General features: G+C 40.6%; 1 protein-coding gene across 3 annotated transcripts in view; it reads left to right on the top strand.

Moving 5' to 3' along the window:
- Window positions 1–23546, top strand: part of Lrp6 (LDL receptor related protein 6) — a 133780-nt gene that overhangs the window by 24908 nt on the left and 85326 nt on the right. For 2 of the 3 annotated variants that reach the window (NM_001401820.1, NM_001107892.1), the window contains 2 exons: window positions 1708–2101; window positions 23088–23285. In NM_001401820.1, coding sequence (NP_001388749.1) covers window positions 1708–2101; window positions 23088–23285 — 592 coding nt within the window. Of the gene's footprint in view, window positions 1–1707; window positions 2102–23087; window positions 23286–23546 lie in introns of those variants that run through there. The other variant, XM_039107695.2, reaches the window with a different exon arrangement.

The raw sequence follows: 23546 nt of genomic DNA, 5'->3' as shown, positions 1-23546 counted from the left end.
CCCACTCCTGCTTACCTCCAGAAAGGCAGATTTTGTCTGATTAGATTAGTTTACATTTTCTATAATCTCTCATAGATGAGCATCATTAAGTATGTTTTCTTTTTGGTCTGGCATCTTTTCCCATGTGTTATTTAGAGATTATTTCATTTTTCATGTATAAATGGTTCATTACATTTAAAAAATGGTAGTTGATTTTGGTTTTTGGAGACAGTCTCCTTTAGCCCATACTGATCATAAAACCCCTGTGTAGCCAAGGAAAACTTGGAACTCTGATTTTCCTGTCTCTTTATTCCAAGTGCTGGGATTGCAAATACGTACTACTATGGAGGCAGAGTTTGGAGCAGAGACCGAAGGAACAGCCATTCAGAGCCTGCCCCACATGTGGCCCATATATATATATATATACAGCCACCAAACTAGATAAGATTGATGAAGCTAAGAAGTGCTGACAGGAACCGGATATGGATGTCTCCTGAGAGACACAGCTAGAGCATGTCACATACAGAGGAGAATGCTAGCAGCAAACAACTGAACTGAGGACAGGATCCCTGTTGGAGGAATTAGAGAATAGATTGAAAGAGCTGAAGGGGCTTGCAACCCATAAGAACAACAGTGCCAACCAATGCTCTCGGGGACTAAACCATACCCAAAGACTATTCATGGACTGACCCGTGGCTCCAACTGCACACATTTGGGTTCATTGTAATTTATGTTATTGCAAACGAATTTCTTTGAACATTTACTCATAGGTATTTGTATTGTTTTATTTATTTCTCGAGTATTTATTCTCATGCATTTAGTTCTTTTGAGTAAATACTTAAGTATGCAGTGGCTGGATCATATGGTAGGTTGTACATCTAACCCTTCACAGAGGGCGACTGAGGCCTGCTTGGCGACTGCTTGGCTTGCTTGCTAGTATACTGGAGGGTCCTGGGTTTGATCACCAGCACTGCAAACAGACAGCTAGCGGAACAAACACCTGTCAACTGTTTTCCACCAATAGAGTATGAGTGTTCTAGTTACTCATTTTCTAGTATGTATAAAGCTTTTAAATTTTATCTGATAGACTCTCGATAAGAAAAAACAGCTGGGTGAAATTCATTTCAATTCTTTTTTAAAGTGCTAAAAAGACATTTTTTTAAAGATTTATTTATTCATTTATTATATATAAGTACACTGTAGCTGTCTTCAGACACACCAGAAGAGGGCGTTGGATCCCATTACAGATGGTTGTGAGCCACCATGTGGTTGCTGGGAATTGAATTCAGGACCTCTGGAAGAGCAGCCAGTGCTCTTAACCGCTGAGCCATCTCTCCAGCCCTAGAAAGACATTTTAAGCATGAAGAGATTTTAGCTAGTTCACTACTGCTGTATTTCTCACCTTTCTTTTTTTTTTTTTTACAGTCTACGTATGGGTGTGGGTGTGTGGGTGTGTGAGTTTATGTGTACCACATGTGTGTAATACCCACAGACTCCAGAAGGTGTGGGTCCCTGGAGCAGGCAGTTGTGAGCTGTTTGCTGTGGTGCTAGGAAGCAGACCCAGGGCCTGTGCAAGAGCAGCACGTGCTCTCACCTGCCCAGCCATCTGCCCAGCCTCTTCCCACTTTCTTACTCTGATAGTATTTAGTCACCAACGGTGATTTGAAACCCAGTTTATAAAATCAGATACATTTTCTTCTTTCTTATGTATTTTTCTTTTTGTTTCAGCGGCCCCTTTGTTGCTTTATGCAAACAGACGGGACTTGAGATTGGTTGATGCTACAAATGGCAAAGAGAATGCGACGATTGTAGTTGGAGGCTTGGAGGATGCAGCTGCGGTGGACTTTGTGTTTGGTCATGGCTTGATATACTGGAGTGACGTCAGCGAAGAAGCCATTAAACGAACAGAATTTAACAAAACTGAGAGTGTACAGAATGTCGTTGTTTCTGGATTATTGTCCCCGGATGGGCTGGCATGTGATTGGCTTGGAGAAAAATTGTACTGGACAGATTCTGAAACTAATCGTATTGAAGTTTCTAATTTAGATGGATCTTTACGAAAAGTTTTATTTTGGCAAGAGTTGGATCAACCCAGAGCTATTGCCTTAGATCCATCAAGTGGGTAAGTGTTTGTACAAAAGGCATCCAGTTTCTTTTCCTAGTCTTCCTTCCTTGGTAAATACCCCCTCACTGCTAGGGGAAAAAGAGAGACACGGGACTTTTGGGGTTTCATTGTCAAGTAGACTTAACTATTGAAGGTTGAATTTGTTCTTAAAAGACTGTGTTTATCCACATTGGTTCTCTGTTGGTGGGGTGCAAGTTAATAGAACCATTGTGGAAATCAGTTGGGAGATTTCTCAAAAAATTTAAAAAGAGAGCAATCATGTAACCCGGCTGTTTCATTCCTGGGTGTATGTCCAGAGAACTACTTACCATACTGTAAGAGACACTTGTGTGTGTGTGCGCGCGCGTGTGTGTGTGTGTGTGCTTATAACTGCTTTAGTCACTATAGCAAAGCATCGGAATCAGCCCACTTGTCAGCCAACAGATGAATGGAGGCACACACACACAGTTCAGCTCTAAAGAAAAGTAGAAATAAAATTATTTCTGGGAAAATGGATGGTGTAGGTATAGTGTAACAGTAGAAAAGAGAAGAAAGGGTAAATGTTAGAGGATTAGGAAAGACTGTGGGTAATGGACACGAGATACGAAAAAGACTATAAAGCCAATTGTTTTTCTAGCTTGGATGCTATTGTGGGTTTTTGTTTTTGTTTTTCATCGTGGATAAGTACATAAATACCTATCTAGTAATGAAAGTGTAAAATCATATGTAAAGCTGTGGCTTCAGATCTGATACTTAAATTGTATAGAAGTTCATTGAGATGTATAGACTTTGGGTCTGGTTAGTTTGGGTGTGTAATTTTTATTTGCAATTTTTTGAAAATTGAATAAAGCTTATAAAATTAAAAATTAAAAACAGGGTAAATAGTTTTGATTCTTACAGTAGTTATAGAGCAGCTATGTTATAGTTCTTTGTTTAAAGAGAGAGGGAAGACTTAGTGTCTCATTATTTAAGATGTTTTAAAAATAGTCTTGATCTTAGACTATCATATAACCAGTCATTTTGCAATAGTATCTTTTATATTAAGCTCTGACATATTACTTAACGTGTCTGTGCGGAATGGAAAGAAATATTAAATAACCTATTTCTACTTAGCTAAACATGCATTTCCATGCAGTGATGGGGTCTGTGCTCACTTCCTCTCGCACACTAGAGATCCAACTCAAGGCCTTGCCTTGCTCAGGTGAGGCAAGAGCTCAGTACTGTGCCACATCCCTAGGGCTGTGAGAGTTATTTTCGAAGAGAAAGAGAGTTCAAAACTGAGAATCCTGTACCACTGAACATGATCTCTGTGCTCACATTGTTCCTCATTTACCTTCCTGGTCTTACTGTTTTCTGTTTTCCTTCAGTGTACTGTTTGGCTGAATGGAGGTAATTGTGACCATGAGCATGAAGTGACTTAACTGGTGTTATGTTACAATCGAAGTGCCTTCTGAGTTCTTTCTATATTTTATTAAGTTTCTTTGATTTTTTTTTCAAAATCAGAATGTTTTAAACATTAGAATATTTTAAACCTCTTTGTAGAAGGGAATAAATTAATTTTATATAATAAAGTAAAACTTGGAGCTCAGGCTGGCCTGGCATTTGTAATCCTCCTGCTTCACCTTTCTGAGAGAGAGCTGGGATTGGAAGTTTATGCTCCACCCCCACACTGTCTATTTAAGGATAGAAGGCTTGGGAGAAACAACTTTTCACAGAATGTTTGTTATGTTGCATGTGTTTGGAGGAATTGAAGACCAGTGAGAGCTCTTCCGGGGTTGCTTATTCCCGTCCATGGTTTCACAGTTTGGATAGCACAGATTTGGTAGGTTTAACCTTGCGCATTTCTACATGGGGCTATATTTGTGTGGTGGCACCCCCGCCTCTCCCCACCTGACACACACACACACACACACACACACACACACACACACACACACACACACACACGTATGTTTAATTGAGACCACATGTAATTGAGACCAAATAAAATATGTCTGATAATTGGTATGATAGGGAAATTATTTAAAATTGTATTTTAAACTCAGAGAATAAAAATATATACACTATTGCTCTTTCAGTATTATTGATCTTAGATTTGTGTCATGGATTGTGGTTTTAGTGCAAAAGCAATTACAGGTAGAGTTTACCACTTGTTGAGCAGAAGAGATGATTTCCAGGTTGATTTTCTAGGGGAAGCATGATGTTGATTTTTCAGATAAAGTGCATAAAGGTAGTGCTGAGGCAAAAGTAGACTTTTTTTTAGGATCCCAGGATGCTCAGCTTTGAGACTCAGAAGAGCCAACATGTAAAAGGAAGGCAGCTGAATGACTGTATTGTTGAGAAATGGGAACTGGTGCAGACATCTGTGGGCTTCTGGATGTATGGAGTTCTTTGTGTTATCAGTTCATTTAGCCTAGACTGGAGGAAGAGTTGTCTAAACTGGGCCTCTATTAGTCTGGTGTTACCCCCTTTTGCTTTCAATACTTCTGTCTGGTGTGTAGAATCCAGGCCAACGAATAAGAAAATATGTGTCTTAGGAAAATTGTTTCAGGAAGCAATGTTGTCCTTTATATTGGGCAGAGGACATTCTTGTATAATTAAAAATCAAAACACCTCATTCTGATTTCCACATTGCTATACCTTGGTGACCCTGACATCCTGGTTCAGGTGCATGTCCCATAGGAATTCTGAGCATGTTTTTTGCTTGATTCCAAATAACTAAATATTTCTTTAAGTTAATGACTCGGCTTGAGTTCATCCTGTGTGTGGCCAGTGAACTTGTGATCCTCTTGTCTTAGCCAACTGAATGACATGTTTTAAAGATACATTTTTAATATATTCATTGTTAAGTATAGTAGTGACACTGAAAGTTATGCTTATGTAAATGCTCAGGAGACTGAGGTAGGAGGAGAGAGTAAGGAATTAGAGCAAGCTTGGCCAGAGAGCATGTTCAAGGCCAAGCCTGAGATACAGTGTAAGATCATATCTCAAGAAAACAAGGGTAGGGTATAGAAAAGAGTCACCTAATGTAGATAACTGATAGGGAAGTTATCGTAGATTATGTTTAAAAATATATATTGTACTGACATATATTGTACTGAACTAGTTCCTGCCACAGTGAGGTGTTTGATAAATATGCTTTGAATGGCTGAAGTTTATAAATTAATAGTATGTAATGTATTCTCTTTAGTACATTCTATTAGTTTTCAGAGTTAAGAATATAAAGCACTCTTAAGGAAGTGTACATTTTAGCAGTGTCTCTTTGAATGAATGATTATGTTCTGGGACTGTCGCGATGGCTCAATGGGTAAAGACGCCTGCTGCTGATGGATCTGTAGAACCCACATGGTGGGAGGAGGTTGGCTTATGTAAGCTATCTGTCCTCTTCACTTGAATGCAGTAAAGTGCATGTGTGCCCCTGCCTCTAAATACACACACACACACACACACACACACACACACACACACACACACACACACACATTGAAAAAAAGTTATCCAGGTAATATAAGAATATGCCAGCCAAAGCTTGTTTTATCTCTTTCTCAATTCACTAGTGTGCTGCTTCAGGCTTAGGACCTCTTTCTCATCTGTAAAGTAACAAGTTCTTTACATACTGCCCCGCCCTGTGTGTGTGTGTGTGTGTGTGTGTGTGTGTGTGTGTGTGTGTAGGTGGAGTAAGAGATCAAAGAGAGGAGGAAAAGAGCAGAAGGGACTGTAATAGATACATGTGTCATAAAAGCAGACAGGAGAATTATTTAATGGAGGAAAGACGGCAACCAGAATAGGACAGAAAAGTGAGAAAGACCGTGGAGGAGGGGCACAGACTGGAACAAAGGACAGTTACCGTGTATGAAAACGCCCGTAACAAAGTAGATTGAACCCAGGATCTTGTCCCCAAGCTCCTCAGTTGTGACATCAAGTTTTAAAAGAGACATTTTAAGAGAGCTGGATGTAATGGCTTATGTCTTTAATCCTAACACTTTTGAGTCTGAGGCAGGTGTATTACCATGATTTTGAGGCTAGGCCAGGTTATATGAATGAGTTCCAGGCCAGCCTCTGTCTTACTACAAATATAGACATTTTATGAAAGCATTCTGAATATCAGAACTTTTAATTTCACATGTATAAGTTTAAGTCAGCAACTTAGGAATGCTATACTTATAGCTGTGGGGATCTGCCCCTCTTTTAAATCTAAGTGATCGTTACTTATTTATGTATTTTAAAATGTATTCATTCTTGGACAGTTTTGTACCTGAATTCATTGTACTTTTATTGTAGATCTTCCCCACCCACGTTATCTTCTGTATCACCCTCTCCCCTCAGGTTCTTGCCACATCTACATCCCCCTTAACCACATCCACATTCCCCTTACCACATCCAAACCCCCTTTTATGTTTTTTTCTCCCTTAGGCTCAGGTCTCACTGAATAGGTCAGGCTGGTCTTGAGAGCCTCAGAATAGCTGAGAAGGCTTTTGTCTCCCATGCTAAGTTTAGAATAGTTCCTGCAGACTGGGGGGTCTAAAAAAATTAAATCTATTGTTCTTGAGCGTCTGACACTGGGCCTTCCTTATTCAGAGCTATTTTACCTTTAAAACTTACCTCTACATTTTAAAATACTTTAAAATATAAAAGAAGTTTTGTTTTTGTTTTTGTTTTTGTTTTTTTTTGGTTCTTTTTTTCGGAGCTGGGGACCGAACCCAGGGCCTTGCGCTTCCTAGGTAAGCGCTCTACCACTGAGCTAAATCCCCAGCCCCTGTTTTTTTTTTTTTTTAATTGCAGAATAGAAAAATGTAACCAAGAGATTTGTATTTATTGTTTCTACTTTTTAATTAAATTAGTATTTATTTGGAAATGGGCTAGCAGTTTATTAGCATATATGCATTGTAAAAATAATGGGTTAATTATATTTTGATACATGTAACATTTTTTAAAATTCTTATTGCATGTAAAACAACCCCTTTTTCCCCCTTCACTACCTTTTAGAATAAATGATACAGATAAATAAAAACGGTTATTGCGGGGTTGGGGATTTAGCTCAGTGGTAGAGCACTTGGCAAGTGCAAGGCCCTGGGTTCGGTCCCCAGCTCCGAAAAAAAGAAAAGGAAAAAAAAAAAAAGAAAAAAAAACGGTTATTGCCTAAAAACTAGGAGTAGTAGTTAGAAAAGTCATCAGTCTTGTCAGGAGATACTGTGCTCCATTAGCTTCTGGGATGTGAGTCTGGGCCATTGGGAGGCAGTGTGTTGAGTGTATATAGGTGTTCTCTAATGTTAAACTAGAACCTTTCCCTGAGAACGTCCTACCTCTCAACCACTTTTTCTTTATATAAAGTGATGTTCATAATTTTGCCTCAAGTTAGTGAATTTATTTGCCTGTCTTTGTTTCTTTCTTTGTTTTTCTCAGCTGTGTTGATCTGGCTGTCCTGGAACTCACTGTGATGGCCAGGCTGGTCTCCAGCTCAGAGGTCTACTTGCCTTTGCTTGCTGAGTGAATTGTCTGATTTTTTTTTTTTTTTTGTTCCATATTTTAAGTCTACTTTCATTAAGGGAATAGTGAAAGGGAACATTGTACTAAATGACTTTATATAGCATGATATCTTAAGAGCTTTGTTTTTTAATGAAAGCTTTCTTTGTAAGACTCTTTTGTCTTTGTTTGCTTTTTTGCTGCCAATTTGTCAACTTGAAAGTGGGGCCTCTGAGTGGTAGGTAAGCAGTCTCCCTTCAGCCACATTCCTAACCGGCAGCATAGGTTTTACAGTCACAGTCTTAGTAAGAACAGGGACATTTTGTGTCGGTAAAGAATAAGATGTTCGGTTTGGTTTGTTTGTTTGAGACTGGTCTTTGTGGTCTCGGATAGTCTTAAACTTCATAATCCTGCTTGGGAATACAAGGTCTCTTACTCTAGCACAAGTTGGCCTTTAACTGTGGGCATTCTCCTGTCTCAGCCTCTTAGGTCCAAGCATGATTATGCCTGGCTCTGTATTTAATTTTGGAATTGGGAGTTCCTATTCTGTATATGATAAATTCAAACCCTCAGCCTTCGTGAGGGCACTTTGCGTGTACACAGTGTTTGGTGCGTTTTTCATTTACCTGCTTTCCAGTGGGTTAAGCCCAGAGGGAAGTGCTGTGGGCAGACTGTCCTTTTCGGTTGTCGTGCAGTCAGTGCTTGTGAGGGAATCTTAACGAAGACTTGAATATGTTCCACAGTTTGTCTTCTTCCTTGATTTGCCACCACCAAAGAAGCCTTTTAGATCAGAAAACTCTCTAGGGTTGTTGTCCACTCAGTCTAGCAAGTTTTGCCTTTTTTCTTTCACGTTTGGTCACCAAAGATCACCCCTTTCCTTGATATCCTAGCTCTGGGCTGAAAGAGGTGTTTATGTATTTTATTTTGTCTGTCTGTACAAATCAAGTTAAAAAGTAGTACTTTTTTCTGGTTAACTTGTTACTAAATTACTAGGACTAGAAACTCTGACTTGTGTGGTTCATAGTTGGGAGGCAGCTCTGCTTACCAGAGGTCTTCAGCTCTGCCTCTCATGCTGCTTGTTCAGATGGTCGGTTTGATGCACTCTGACGAGCAGTAGAACGTCCAGAACTTGAGTGTGCATGAGTTTGAGTTTTGAGAAGTGGAAGATGGATGTGCCTACATTATCATTATAATAGATTACTTAATATATTTTATTTTCTTTTTAATGTGTGTGTGTTAATGACTTACAGATCAGTAGCTTAAGGATCATAAAGTGAATTGTGACTTAATATAGATTTGGGTTTTATAGCTCGGTTCTGATATATTATATTTTTCCGTAGTCACATCTTGTAAAGGGTGAAACTAATTCAATATAGCTTTATTGCAGCCAAAAAACTTCTGAATTTTTATTTTTGGAAAGCTAGATTCAGCTTGAATGCTTACATCAAAATAAGAACTTATGAAGATTTTGAAAATTTTTATGATTTTTATCCTTACCTAATCATAGAAAATATGCTTGTAATGCAATAAATTTGTATAAAGTAGCTTGTATTTAATTTGTCAGTTTGAGGTGCTTTTATGTAACAGTTTTTGATGTCTTCAAAACTCAGTATATGTTTATTCTCATTCCCTTTCAGTTGAGACGAAGCCTCTCTTCTGTCCTTTATTCCATTTAAAATTATTTTTACAAATAAATAGGCCAGACACAGCAATGAAATTATATTCATATGACACTAATCAACAGCTTATAACAACCTGGTATTAGTTTTCGTGATTTTTGATGGCTAGCAGATGTGCATACTGTTACAAAGTAGGGTTGTAACCACATAGCCCTAATTCTTTAGTATCGATTAAATATGTTTACACTCTTAATTCAAAGCCAGGGTAGAAAGCATAGAGGCCAAAATAAATTTGGAGGCAAGTAGGCTCCATAATCCAAGGGTGAGCAGCTGCTGATGAAGAGAGGGTTGTCCTACATGAGCCTGTGGCCTGGCTTTGAGAAGGGGAGATGATTTATCAAAGCCTACTAGTGCTTGCCTTATCTGACTTCTGAGGGCGTTGATGAAACCCTTGCAGACTGCGTTGAACCTTATACTTGTTGAATTTAGCAGTTTTATTAGTACTCGTAGGTATCCATAGCTCACGAAGAAAGAGAGAGGTTAACTGCAATAAAAACCAACCAAACCCACTCCTTCATTGTGCCACCAACTAGCTTTCACTTCTGAGTTCAAAGTAAGACAATGAGTGGACGCAAGGAGCTTGTTATCTCAGCAGTCTGAGTCTGGACCGACAGACGGACGCACGGGTGAGGGTGGCCTTGAGTCTTGACCGTGTTCTTTAGAGTCTTTCTAAGGTGATACTTTACATTCTAGAGATCCATCTCAGGACGAAAAGGTCACGTTTCCTTCCTCATGCTGCATATTGCCTTTATTTTTTTTCCAAAAAAAAAAAAAAAGGACAACTTGTTTTTCTTTTTAAAAATAGTTTTTTTTTTTTTTTAAAATGAGTATGAGTGTTATGCCTGCATCTCTATATGTGCACCAGGTGTCTGGTGCCAGCAGAATTCAGAAGAGGGTTTCTGATTTCCTGGAACTGGAGTTTGTGAGCCACCATGTGGGAGTTGGGAACGGAACTTAGGTCTTCTGCAAGAGTAGTAACTGCTTTTAACCACTTAGTTTAATAGAGGAAAAGCATACCCTTTAAACATTATTTCATTAATCTCAAAGCTTTTACTGGAGTTAATACAGAATGAAGATTGAATAGAAATTATATATTGTCAATACTGAGTATTTCATGTAGGATAGTGGTTCTCGATGTGTGAGCTGTGACCTCCAGAGGGATTTTAAATGACCCTTTGACAGAGGTTGCATATCAGATTTTTTACATATTAGATATTTACATTACAGTTCATAACAGTAGCAAAATTACAGTTGTGAAGTAGCAACAAAAATACTCTTATGGTAGGGGTCACCACAGCATTAGGAAGGTTGAGAACCTTTGATTTAAGAAGTAAATCAGAATTGTCGGATGTCAGGGACAAGGGGTCCAGGCTGGGGGAGGCAGGAGATCCTAGACTCAGGTAGCTGCGTTACTAAACCTTATTGCTGAATATGTCCAGTGTGAGAGAAGTTTGTGTTGATGGGAACCCCTCGATCACAGACTGGCTTTAATATTCTGTGGTATTTATAACTTTGTTAAATATAAATGTGGAGTTCCTTCTCCATTATTCCTAAAGAAAAGCATTCTACAATATCTGTGTAGACAGTACATGTACCTGCTTTTTAATTAGACACAAGCTTTTCTTGGAGGTGCTGATAAAAACGCTTGTGGTGTGAGGATTCAAGGCACCGTAGATATTGGTGTGTGAGATTACCAAATTATCTGGAAGGATATTTTTAAATACTTTATTTTGATGTTGGGCTATCCTGTAATTTTGTCTTCATAGAGTCACATATAGAGATTTAATTGATGTTTTTCTGAATTGATCAAGCAATTTGCCAGTTGCTCTATAGGCATCTGGAGTATTCCTTAGTGTTCTTTAGAGTTTCATATATTATGTACTGACTGCAGTTTCTGATAGAGCATCATCAGGAAAGATAACACTTTGGTTTTGTTCTCTTGTTACTGATTCTTTGCTCAGACAGAGCTTGAGATTTTCCCGAGCCTGTTGGCTCAAGGACCACACTTTGAGTAGCATGGTTTAGAGAAGGATAGCAGATGTTTTCTATAAAGGCACAAATAGTAAATACTTTAGTTTTTGGCAGGCCACATATGGTCCTTGTTACATGTTTTTCTTTTTTTTTTTTTTGTTTCTGGAGTTTGTTTTTCAATTCTTAAAAAAAATGTAGAGATCATTCTTAATTACGGAGCCGTGTAAAAACATGGTGTGGTCAGCAGATTGCTGGTCGCTGCTTGTCTTCGAGAAAGTGTATGCATTTAGTTGTTCCTAGAAACAGGAACTGTGGAAGCAATTCTTATGACTTTTCAGCATGTTCCAGGAGCGTGTGACTTGTGTGGCTTTTTTTGACCTAACTTATTAATAAGGTAGATCATTGCTGATGCTTTGAAAGTATTTTTTTAAACAGATCTTTAAAATTTTAACGGAGACATAATTTATACACAGTAAAATCCATCCTTTAGTTTCAGTTTTATACACAAGTGCATACAGTTACATCCTATCAAAGACATGCTAAAGCTGTAAGAGCAGATCTTAATTAGTGATACATTGCAGTAGGAAAAAGATTAGCACTCACTGAACTGCGATTTGTACAAGGGCGTATGACCTACAAGGAAACTGAGAGGAGAGGAAGAGGCAAAGCACAGAAGTACAGTTTGGGAAGATGGTTCCATTTATCAGCATAATTATGTATTCATAAAGACCCGCAGTGACGGAGAGGAGGCTCAGTTGTAAGAGCTTTGCTGCTTATGCAGAGGAATGGAATTCCTCTCCTAGCACCCATGCTTGGTGACTCACAATCACTGTAACTCTAGTTCCAAGGGACCTAATGTCCTCTTGTGGACCCCCTGAACACTTGTGCACACATGCATATACACATGCAGACACTTAAAACAAATCTTAAAAAACACTGTAAGTGGTTACTAGAACTAATAAGTGAGTTGAGCAGGATCACAGGTTGTAAGATTGGATACCAAGCAGTACTAGGGCTGGTGAGGTTCTAAAGGCACCTGCTGCACACATCTGCTTACCAGACTCTGACACCTGGAATTCGTGGAAAGACGGAGGGAGAGAACCAGCTTAACCACGTGGTCCTGTGACCTACACTGCGCACTAGTGTGGGGCACATGTGCATCCATCCTTCATTTTATACATACATACATACATACAGTAGCAAGGAACAATTGAGAATTAAAATGTTAAGAGTGTAATTTGTAATAAAACATGGAATGCTTAAGTATGAATGTAACTAGGAAACGTGCAAATCTCTGCTGTAGACTTCAGAGGGGGAGCTTAAGTCAGAGAAGACCCAGGTAAACTAATAAACTAAGAGGTACTCTGTGTTGGTGGATTGCAAGATGCTGTAGTCGATATGGTAATTCTTCCATGCTGATTAACACTTTCAGTTTTAACCAGACACACAGCATAATTTAAATTAGAAATTGGCAAGCTATTCTAATACTGGTTAAGGAAATCAGAGATTAAGTTGCCAATTCATACTGCTTGATTATGACGCCATTAGAAGCAAAGAATAATTTCATTGTTGCACAAAGGAACCCGGGAACAAAGCAACAGTATCTCAGCAAGGTGGATTTTTGCAAAAAAAAAAAAAACACCCAAAAGTATAAAAAAGGTATACCCAGATCCAAACCAGTAAGCACACTGGGACTTTAGAAAGTTCACTTGTTGTGTGTGTGTGTGTCTGTGTGTGTGTATCTGTGTCTGTGTGTCTGTGTCTGTGTGTCTGTGTCTGTGTCTGTGTCTGTGTGTCTGTGTGTGTGTGCTCCCATTGGGTGGAGTCTAATCTCAGCAGTCTCACAGTGGTGGGGTATAATGGCAGGTCATTAGAGTTTAGTTTATTTAGTATGTCTATTTAGCAGAATAATAATAGCAGGTTCTCTTTTAGAGTCCGTGACTGTCCAGCCATAGGCTCCTGGACTGATGATGGTGCTGGGTATGGATTTCATCTTTTCAAGTGAGCCCAGAGTCCTAGTAGAAAGTGGTTGGTTTCTCCCATAACGTTGGTGCCGCAGTTGCCAGACGTATTGTCTTGTTAGGCCTAACAGGCTGTGGTTGTGTTCAGAGGGCTTATACCTGGTGAGACTGGCGATTATGTTTCTCCTCTGTAGCATGCGTAGTACTTCGCTAGCCAGTAGGGATGTAGTTTCCAGGAGAGTGCCAGCTTCATTTTTCATGTTCTAAGACTGGAGTATGTACTGTCTTCAGCAATAGAATCTTACCATCTGGTTCTGAAAGGTAACCAGGATTTGGCAACAGCCTATAATGTTTGGAGGTCTTTAGAGACCTCAGTGGTCAACAACTTTAGAGGAAGTAACTCATTCTTGGGGCAAGGCTTTTTTCTTTGTTAGCTTATGGTGTCTGGTAGTGGCATTGCTGCCCTGTTACAAGGTAACACCATTTTGACCCTTTTAATGTATGTGTAGAGATAAATTCTAGGAGCTTCTACAGAAGTAGGTTTCCATGTGACTTAAAACTCTTTGGTGTCATTTATCCTTCCCACTTCCCTCCTCTTCCCAGCCCTCATCTTCCTCACCACAATTTATCCTTTTCTATTCCACAATTCCCCTTTAAAATTTTTATTTACTTATTTTATTTTATTTATTTATTTATTTTTTTTGGTTCTTTTTTTCGGAGTTGGGGACCGAACCCAGGGCCTTGCCCTTCCTAGGTAAGCGCTCTACCACTGAGCTAAATCCCCAGCCCCTTATTTACTTATTTTTATGTGTATGTGTGTTTTGCCTGGATGTCAGATCCCAGTGACTGGACTTACAGATAGTTATGAGCTGCTATGTGGGTGCTGGGAATTGAACCCTGGTCCTCAGTAAGAGCAGGCAGCTAGTGCTCTTAACTCCTGTGCCATAATTCCCCTTTAACCAGTGTATTCTATTTCTCCTCTCTTGAGTGAGTGCCTTTCATCTGATTGCTATGAATATTCAAAATGAAATACATATCTAAATGTTCAAATCTGTCTTTCCGTCTTCCTTTTTAAAGAACAGGGTCTCTGTGTAGTCCAAGCTGGCCTCAAACTTGTTTTTCTTCGGTTTTAGCTTTCTGAGGGCTAAGATTGCAGGTGGACACCACACCTACTTCAGTTGCTTTTTGAGTAATGCAGTTTTTTTTTAAGTTGTAAGAATTGGTTTCTTATAAAATATTATTTTTTGTGTTGGGTGTTTTGCCTGTGTGTGCAAAACATGTGCATATCTGCTGCCCAGTCTTGGTTTCTAGTGCCTATTGCCCTGGGACTGGGGCTACAGATGCTTGTGAGCCAGCATCTAAATGCTGAGAATTGAACCCAGGTCTTCTGAGGAACAGTGCTTTTAACTGATGAGCCATTTCTCCAGGTCTAAGAAATTAGTCTCTTACTTGACTTATTCAGAAATGGACAAATTTCTTAATTATTTAAAAAATTCATTTTTTTTTACAAACTTCTCCATACTTTTCATGTAGCCAAAGGTAGTTAACTAATACTAAAGCAGCACAGTGTCAAAGAGACTATAGTAAGTTGCATGTTTTGAGTGATCGAAACATTGCCATTTGACTGTATTTTCTATAAAGACAAAATTTAAAGAGCAGTTATTACACCAGCTTTATTAGCAAAGACAAACTAGAGTATATCAGATGAATTACAAACTAAAATCTCTCTCTATAAAGAATCAGCTACTAAAAAGTCTTAAAAGGTTACAGGAGAATTTCGGGATATTTTCTAACCCTAAATATTTTCAGTTAAATTTTAAGTGGTCTTCGTGAAGTTTTAAAGTTCCCATTCTCAGACATTCCAAGAAGTGGAAAGCTGATGTGTGGGCGGGTTTGTTTTGTGTGTTGATACACTATGTGGGCTTACAGAGCTTTTGGGCCACCTGAGGCTAGTGTTTTAAGTCAGCTGGTTAATGAGTCCAGCTCATTAATGTCACCATATAAGAACAGAGCATGATGGGTAGACAGGTGTTGAGAAGAATTACATTCTGCTTTACTGGTTAAACTTTGTCTCGATATATTAGAATTCTGTGGCAACTTTTTTCCTTCCAGCCTTTCTTTTCTTTTTTTTTAAAGATAGAGTCTTGCTTGTAAATACAGGTGTGGACCACCATATTTGTCTGCCTGTCTGGAACTAACTCAGTGTCTGTCTCTGTCTCTGTCTGTCTGTCATCTCCCTCTCTCTGTACACTTTCCTGTGTGTGTGTGTGTGTGTGTGTGTGTGTGTGTGTGTGTGTGTGTACACACATGTGCACATGTATTCATGTGCTGGTGTAGTCTCACCTTCCACATGTTGAGACAGGGTCTCTGGTTGTACACACCTGCATATACCTGGCTCCCAAGCTTCTAGTGGTTTTCCTGTCTCTGCCTCTCATTTCCTGGTTGGAATGTGCTAGGGTTACAGATATGTGCCCTGCTGAGTCTGGCTTTTATATGGGTACTGGGGTCTAAACCGAGATAGTTAGGCTCACCGAACAAGTGCTCTACCCACTGAGTCATCTTCCTAGCTTCTGTTTGATTGGATGGAATTTCACTCAGCCATAAAGAAAAATACAAATGTGATTTGAAGTAGATGTCTCTGGAATGATTCAGTGAGGTGACACAGACTCAGAAAGATAAAGAGCCACGTGGTCTGCGTCCTCTGTAGCTCTTAGCTTTTAATGTGTGTACATGCACATATGTGGCTGTGAGTGTGGGGTTGGAGTTGGGGGAGAAGATCAACAAAAACGAGTTCTGTATGAAAATGCCATAATGAAATGTAGTACTTTGTACTCTTAACAAAAATAATTAAAAAAGAGTACATTGGTTCCTGGCTCCAGCTCAGGCCAAAATGAAATGAGAATATCTGGGGGAAGAATCCAGGTCAGTGCTGCTTTTAGTAAGTTGCCAAGGATGGAAATTCCTGTGCAGGCGCATACTTGCTGTAGTTGCTGTTGTTTGTGTGTTCGGAGGCAGGGAGGAAAACATGCTAAAGAGAACTTGCTCATAAGAATTTTAGCTTTTAAATATCTAAGAACTAAGTGGCTCTCTCATAGCTGTATTGCAGCCTCCCCTCCTTATGGTTACGAATGTATGTATGGGTAAGGCTGACCGCCATGGTTTCTCTCAGTCCTGTTGTTTCCCTGACTATGGTGACCAAATAAGTATCACGTTAATGCTAGGTTGGCCTTTTCGTCTGCCTTTGCTCCCTTATCCGTTTTCATCAAGATATCATCTTGGTCCCTGCACAGCAAGGGAAGTCAGGCCACCATTGGCAGACTGATTGTGGGAAACTGTGTGACTTGAAAGTTCCCTTTGTTAGAAGCAGGAAGCTCTAAAGGGATTGTTGGGATGACTTTGGGTTTAAGAGAGTGTGTTAGCATTCATAGTTTTAATAAAAGAGAACCTTTTTTAGTTTAGTCACGAAAAGATTGTAGGTTAAACAAAGCTGTTGAGTTACTTGTAGAATTTCCTGAGCAGTAGAACTTGGGTTGGGCTCTCTTGGGAGCAGTGCTCAGAGCACACCCTGGTGGCTCCTGTGGGCAGCACTGTTAGCAGTATGCTGTCCTCTGTTGGCACTGACACACAGCCCTGGAACTCCTGTGGCTCCCTGCAGAAATCGGGTTAAAGAAGGACTAATCAGGGCGAGGGACCTGCAGCCTCCCTGGGAGCAAAGTGCTGTGGTGCTTTCTGCTGCTTCCTTCTCCTCTGCCTCGGCCTCCTCCTCTTACACTTCATTTTCCTTTCTGCTTTTGAAATAAAAACAATTCTGTTTGGCATAGGCTGGCCTGGAGTTTGCTGTTTGACCCAGGCTCACCTCCCAACTCCAGGTCCTTGAGCCTGAGCCTAAATGCAGATGTTTGCATCACAGTCACAAGTTGAGGTTCGTCTCTCTGATTGGCAGTGACCGATTCGGTTTGTGCACTGATTGCAGGGGAGGATTGGAAAGCAAATGTCTGGTGTTCTGTTTCTGTTCTTTCAAGATGTGGCTCTGCCTCATAAAGTGGAGGGTTAAGGACAGGGAAGTAGTTTAGCTGCTGGCTGGCTCCTCCCTGTCCAGTGTCAAGTATCTGTGACAGCATTTTGTGAGGGAGAAGGATGCCCCTGGGGTTCGGGCACAGTTTTGCTACAGTTTGAGTCTTGCTTGTGTTTTTTCCCCTGATATTGATTGAAAGGATGATTAAGAGATGATAGTGACTATAAAAGGAGATGACACAATTGAAACAAACAAACTTGTAAATAAGTCAGGTCTCAAAGAACAATCTACTTGGTCTCTTCATTTTATTAAGATATTAAGGAAAAAGTTAAAGCATGTCAGTATCTGGCTACTACTTACACAGGTTACAAAATCAAAGCTTAGACATCTTTAAAAAGTTCCCCAAGGTTAAATCAGTAGCAAGTCTGCCACATGATTAGGACACACATTACCTTTATTCATGGGAATTTAAGATCAGGATGGCGGAAATGTTGTTAGAGCCAGCCGTGGTAGATGACTTAAAGGAAACTGTTTTCTGAATATACCAAAGTCAGTTGCACATACAAACATGCAGGGGTTGTGACAGCTTGCATAAGATATGCTCCCCACACCCCCCACCCCCCGCCTCCCTCCATCAAAAAAACCAAAACAAAAAAACGCTCAAGCCGGACAGGTAGGCCCTCTGCTCTCCAGGGTTGATACCTGTTTAGCTTCTCAGTAGCTGCTCATGCATCTGTTTTAAATTGTGTGGAGCGACCAGCATGGGAGACGCTGCAACTCTTGGGTTATTAGTGTGCTCGCTGGCATTTTAAGTTAGGGTAGGATAGGATGGTATATGCTAAAATACGGAGGTAAGGAGCTGTATGATATCTTTTGGGAAGAACATTGAATCACTGTGTTTAGGACAGGGTCAGACAGAGACAAGGCCAGGGATACTGTCTAGCGTTTTTGGCTGAGCTGTGCCTCTGTCTTTGTGAAGGGAGTACCACAAGAAGTCACCAGCAAGAGGAAGACGTCTGTTACTCTTGCATGGGGTTTGAAGCAGGAGACAGTAGGAGATGGTTCTGGAAAGGTGGCCTCTATAATAGTGTCCCTCTTGTTCTGCCGACACTGCTACTGCTTCATTGCTCTCCCACACTTCCACACGGAAATCAGAGTGGATTCCTAAGTAATGTCTGTGGGTCTATTCTCTAAGTAGAATTAGCTGCTGTGGTCCTGTGTATAGAATGCAAATCGGCCAATGCATTAATGTCTTCCCAGTGTCTTAAGAACACGGGTTGGGGCTGGAGAGATGTCTCAGTGTGGATTCTCAGAAGCCCAGTAAGGCAGAAGCTGCCAAGTAGCCTAGTGTATGCAGCAGTGAAAAACAGACCCTGCTCCAAACCACATGGGCATCCATCCCTCTCTCCCCCGTTAAAAAAAAATCAAGTTTAGGCCTCTCTCTGAGTTCCTAGACCTAGTTAGTGATTTGACCACTTCTGTGTCCTTTTCTCAGCCTTCTGTTTAATGCTGTAGTAATAATAGAGTCTATGCTGTGGGGCTCCCGTGTACACATATTTGTTCCCCAGAGTGGACCTTCTTCCTGGAATGTTTTTTCCTTTGAGGCTCAACCCAGGTGCTGAGGCTCAACTGCCTTCTGAAATATATAAGGGAGAAGAGGTCTAGATCCAAAATAACATTAAAATCTTTACTGAAACTGTGGCATTTGATTGTAAATTAGCATATCAAATTGTAATGATATCCTGCCACAAACTCTCAAATTCATTGTGAATCCCTGCTCACTCTCTGCCAACCTAGTCTTTAAATATTATTTTTTTGATAAATCTTTCAGATAGAAGTTATTGTATAGATAATTGTATAGATAGTTAAGAACCGACATGTAGAGGGTGGAGGGGAGATGTCTCCGTGGGTGAGAGCACACACACATGTTCTTGCTGAAGATCCAGCTTCGGTTTCCAGCACCGTGACTGGTGGGTCACAGCTGCCTGCAACCAGTTCCCGGGGGATTAGCTCTGCCCTCCATGGGCAGCTTAGCTCACCACAGTGCCTACACACAGATGTGCACATAAACCTAAAAATGAAGCGTTAGGAGAGTCATCATGTGGGAAGACACGGACTTCAGAAAAAGGAACACTTCTGTTTCTTCAAGAAGTGAAAAACATTGACTTTTCTACCTTTTCTTATTCAGAAAAATTTGGAAAACTTAAATGTGTCAGAAGCAATAAATTCTATGAGTGTAAGATACTCTGAAGTTTATAAAGGAGCAATGATCGATCACATTAGGGAGAGGGTATTGGAGTTAAACTGCAAGAATGGTAGTGTGTAGAGGGAAGCGGCCACATCGTGGCAAGGTGACCTGTGGATGTGTGGAAGCAGAAGACTCCGGTAGGAACTCAGCTGACCAGAGCTAGATGGTGCTAAGGAGCTTGCCCTTTACTCCCAGCATGAGAAAGAGCCGGTGCGGTGTGGGGAGGGCCTCTGAGTGGTTGGGTCACTCTAGGGAGTGGCAGAGCTTCTGTTCTGGGAGACACTGTACCACACTGTCTTTCTGGTAAGTGCTTCTTGATTAAAGGATTTGTAACTGAATTGTACAACCTGTAACTGAAAATGACACCTCCCTGTTAGACTGCTTTCCAGTGCCGCCTGCAAACCAGCAGGTCAGATCCCTGTATCGGAACGACTGTGTTTATTCTGCAGTGTTCTGATGCCTCATGTTCTGATGCCTCATTTTCCGCCCAGAGGCTTACAGGAATCGTTGGAGACGCCTGCTGTTTCTTTACTTTCTTGCATCAGCACCCTGTTACTTTTTCCCCCCAAAAGATGGTGGTTGTCACCTGCTGTCAGTTGCATATACTATAAATTACTTAATGGGATTATTTAAATGCATTGCAACCACTTTTCTCTGTGTTCACAGTATGTTTTTGGTACCTATGTTCAGTGACATTATGAAGGACTCTTAGAACCTGCGGAGGGTTTGACCAGGTCAGTTTCAGCTTTGTGGCTTGAATTTCGTTCACAAAGGGAAACCTCCATTGTCCCCGCAGGAGTCTCTTACTCCTATAAGGGACAATCGCAGTATCCCTCATGGCCTTGCTGGCTCTGCTGTTTGTGAGGACAAACTATAAAATGCCGCCTCCCACCCACCGTTCCCCTGACTGACAGAAGGCACAGGTTTGGAGCATTCCTGGCACCTGGCAGAGGAGCGTGCCCTCGCTGCCTCAGGCAGCTGCTGCTTTCCTTTATTTGTGTGTTTGATTTCATGCACTGTTGATTTGCATGGAATCAGACAGCTTTTGTTGTGTCTGCTGCTTTCACTTTACGGTGGTAGTTTTTAAACTGTCACACACTCATCCGTGTGTGAAGTACGTAGTTTCTTTCCATTGCTGAATATTATTCTATTTCATGTATTAATGAAAGATTTGTACGTTTCTATTTCTCCTATGAGTAATATTTATATGGATATTCATGTATAAGTCCGTATGTATGAATAGTGTACTTCTTATCTCTTGGAGAGAGAGAAAAATTGCTGGGTTATCTGACAAATCCAGGTTTAATATAAAAAACAAACCCAGAACTCAGTTGTGTTTTATATTCCCACCTCACCACATACTTGCCAAAACTTAAAAGTATTATGGTTATCCCTGTTTTCAAGCCGATAAGCTGTTTGAATATCTGATGAAATGACTGTCAACCCTACCTCCCCCCACCCCCCTTTTTTTTTTAACAGCCCTGGGATTTACACTTAAGATTTACAAGTGCTAGGAAGGTGCTCTCCCACTCAGCTAGGTCTCTTTGTCACCTACTTAATGTCTTATTGGTTGCCTTCTTATTGATTTGCAAAAATCTATTATGCATTCTGAGAAATTCTTTATCATGTTGATGAGTTCAAATATCCTTTTAGCTAGTTTGTTACTTCTTACAGTTTGGATATAAAGGGTCCTTTACGTAGCTCGGTAGCTCGTGTGCTGAAGGTTTGGTCCCTGACGTTACAGTGTTCAGAGTTGGCTGAATCACAGTGAGTTGGTCCATTAAAACACTCATAATGTGCTGGTGTTGGAAGGCGGAGACTAAGAGGTAGGGGCTTCGAAGAAGTAGTCTGGAACAACAGAACTTTACTGATTTGGTTTTTATGTCAGCTGGAATAATCCACCTAAGTTACGTTTGATGTGTGTATCAAAGTGTGAGTGTAACAGAACAGAGATGAATGAAGCATGGTAGTGCAGGCCAGTAATCCCAGCATTTGTGAGGTGGAAGCAAGAGAATTAGAATTAATTTAGGTGTTCACGGTCATCCCTATCTACAAAGTTAGCCTGGGGTCAGCCTGCATGAGGCAGCCTCAAAGAAAAGTAAGAGTAGAAAGAGCCTAGTGTGGTGGAGTCTGCCTGTAGGGTCAGCAGGAGTTACACCATGAGTTCCAGGACAGTCTGTTGCGGTGAGCTCAAGGCAAGCACGGTCACGTTTGCTTGAGACCACATCCGTATCATTTAAACACACTGTAGAAGTAAACTCAACAAAACACTTAGAAGCAGCTTGAGTTCAGGTGCAGATGCCTTAGATACTGATATTGAAATGCTGAGCATAGGTGAAAACACTTAACTGACTTACTGCTCAGTGAGCAGTATAGAGGGAATGACGTCAGCCATGCTAAGACTGCACAAGCACTGCTCTGTGGCCTTTAAACCTCCCCAGTCTTCTCACCGCTGCTGCCAGTCTCCAGTAGCTGGCCGTATAACTGAGCACTGAAGTGAGTTTTCCTGACTGTCCTTGATTGGAACAATGCATATTTCTCACACTTGTTGGATATATGTGAGCCACGTGTCTCCTCTGTCGTTTCTTTGATTGGGCACTGAAGTAAGAGCGGCAGTGCCAGAAGATGCATGTACGGGCAGTTCACTGTCGTCACTCCAGACTTGAATTCTGTTTGTGTTTTAGCATATTTATTGGCTGTCTCATATTTAAACTTAAACATTTATTGTATATATGCGGTATAAAAATGCTGTAGTCCTCATGTGAGGTTCAGAGACAGTTTATGGGAGCTGCTTTCCTACCATGTGGGTTCTGGGGCTAAGACTCAGGTTGTCACACTTGGTGTCAGATGCCTTTACTTGATGAGTCACCTTCCTGAATGCCTCTTCATTAGTAAGTCATAGTACCTCTGCGAGTTTTCAAAAGATGTGCTATTAATTGGTGCATATCACAGTGTTCTTTTTTTTTTTTTGGAGCTGGGGACCGAACCCAGGGCCTTGCGCTTCCTAGGTAAGCGCTCTACCACTGAGCTAAATCCCCAGCCCCACAGTGTTCTTTTATATCAAGGAAAATCATTTTTTCTTCCACAGTGAGAATATTAGACCTCATTTAGTTATCACACTTGGTGTCCTCTAGTCTAGATTGGTTCCTTAGCATTTTCCTGACTTCCATGACATCCTTATTATCAAGTGGCCAATTTTATAGAGTGTCTCTCAGTTTGAGCTCTTTTATGTACGATTTCATGTCATTCTGTCTCTTATTGATGCTGCTGCCGTAGACTGTGTATGTGCATGAGTACATGAACGGCTGTGCACCATGTGTGTGCAGTGCCTGTAGAGGCCAGAAGAGGGCATCAGGTCTCCTGGGACTGGAGTCTTGATAGTTGCCACCTTCCCTTTGTTAATAAGTAATCTGTGGGATATTAATGGGACAATGTAAATGTCCTTTTTTCAGATAAACTTTGATCTCTGGTTTTTTGCAGTCCTTGTGTTACTTGTCTGAATCATTTATTGATTTAATGTAGTGGATTATTAAATTTTGGGAAAAATTTTCTAGGGTTCGTTTGCAGTTTCTTGTTTCTGAGAAAGCTTTATCTAATAGCAATAATTAAAAAATATTTTGTGGTTACTTATGTCATGGCTTTAATTTTTCTTTTTAATGACTTTTAGGTTCATGTACTGGACAGACTGGGGAGAAGTGCCAAAGATAGAACGTGCTGGAATGGATGGTTCAAGTCGCTTTGTTATAATAAACACTGAGATTTACTGGCCAAATGGACTGACTCTGGATTATGAGGAGCGGAAGCTTTATTGGGCAGATGCAAAACTTAATTTCATCCATAAATCAAACCTGGACGGAACAAATCGGTAAGACTGTCTTTTTCTAAAATGTTATGCGTTTGTTTGCATGAGTGTATGTGCAGACGTGGGTGTGCCTGTGGTGTGGAGGCCAGGAGATGACTTAGGATCCCTCAGAACGAGTCACAGCATTTACAGGACTCTCTTACTCCATGATTCAGGCACCCGGGCTCCGTTTACTCTCAGTGCTCAGCCTTGCTCTGTGCTGCGGAGAGTCTCCCGCCCTGCCGTGCTCACATCAACCACAGCACACGGCTGGTTTTGATTATT

This window comes from Rattus norvegicus, chromosome 4 (genome assembly GCF_036323735.1).
Source record: "Rattus norvegicus strain BN/NHsdMcwi chromosome 4, GRCr8, whole genome shotgun sequence".
Lineage (NCBI taxonomy): Eukaryota > Metazoa > Chordata > Mammalia > Rodentia > Muridae > Rattus > Rattus norvegicus.
Note: the sequence above shows the minus strand (reverse complement) of the source record. Positions and strands in the feature narration are given on the sequence as shown.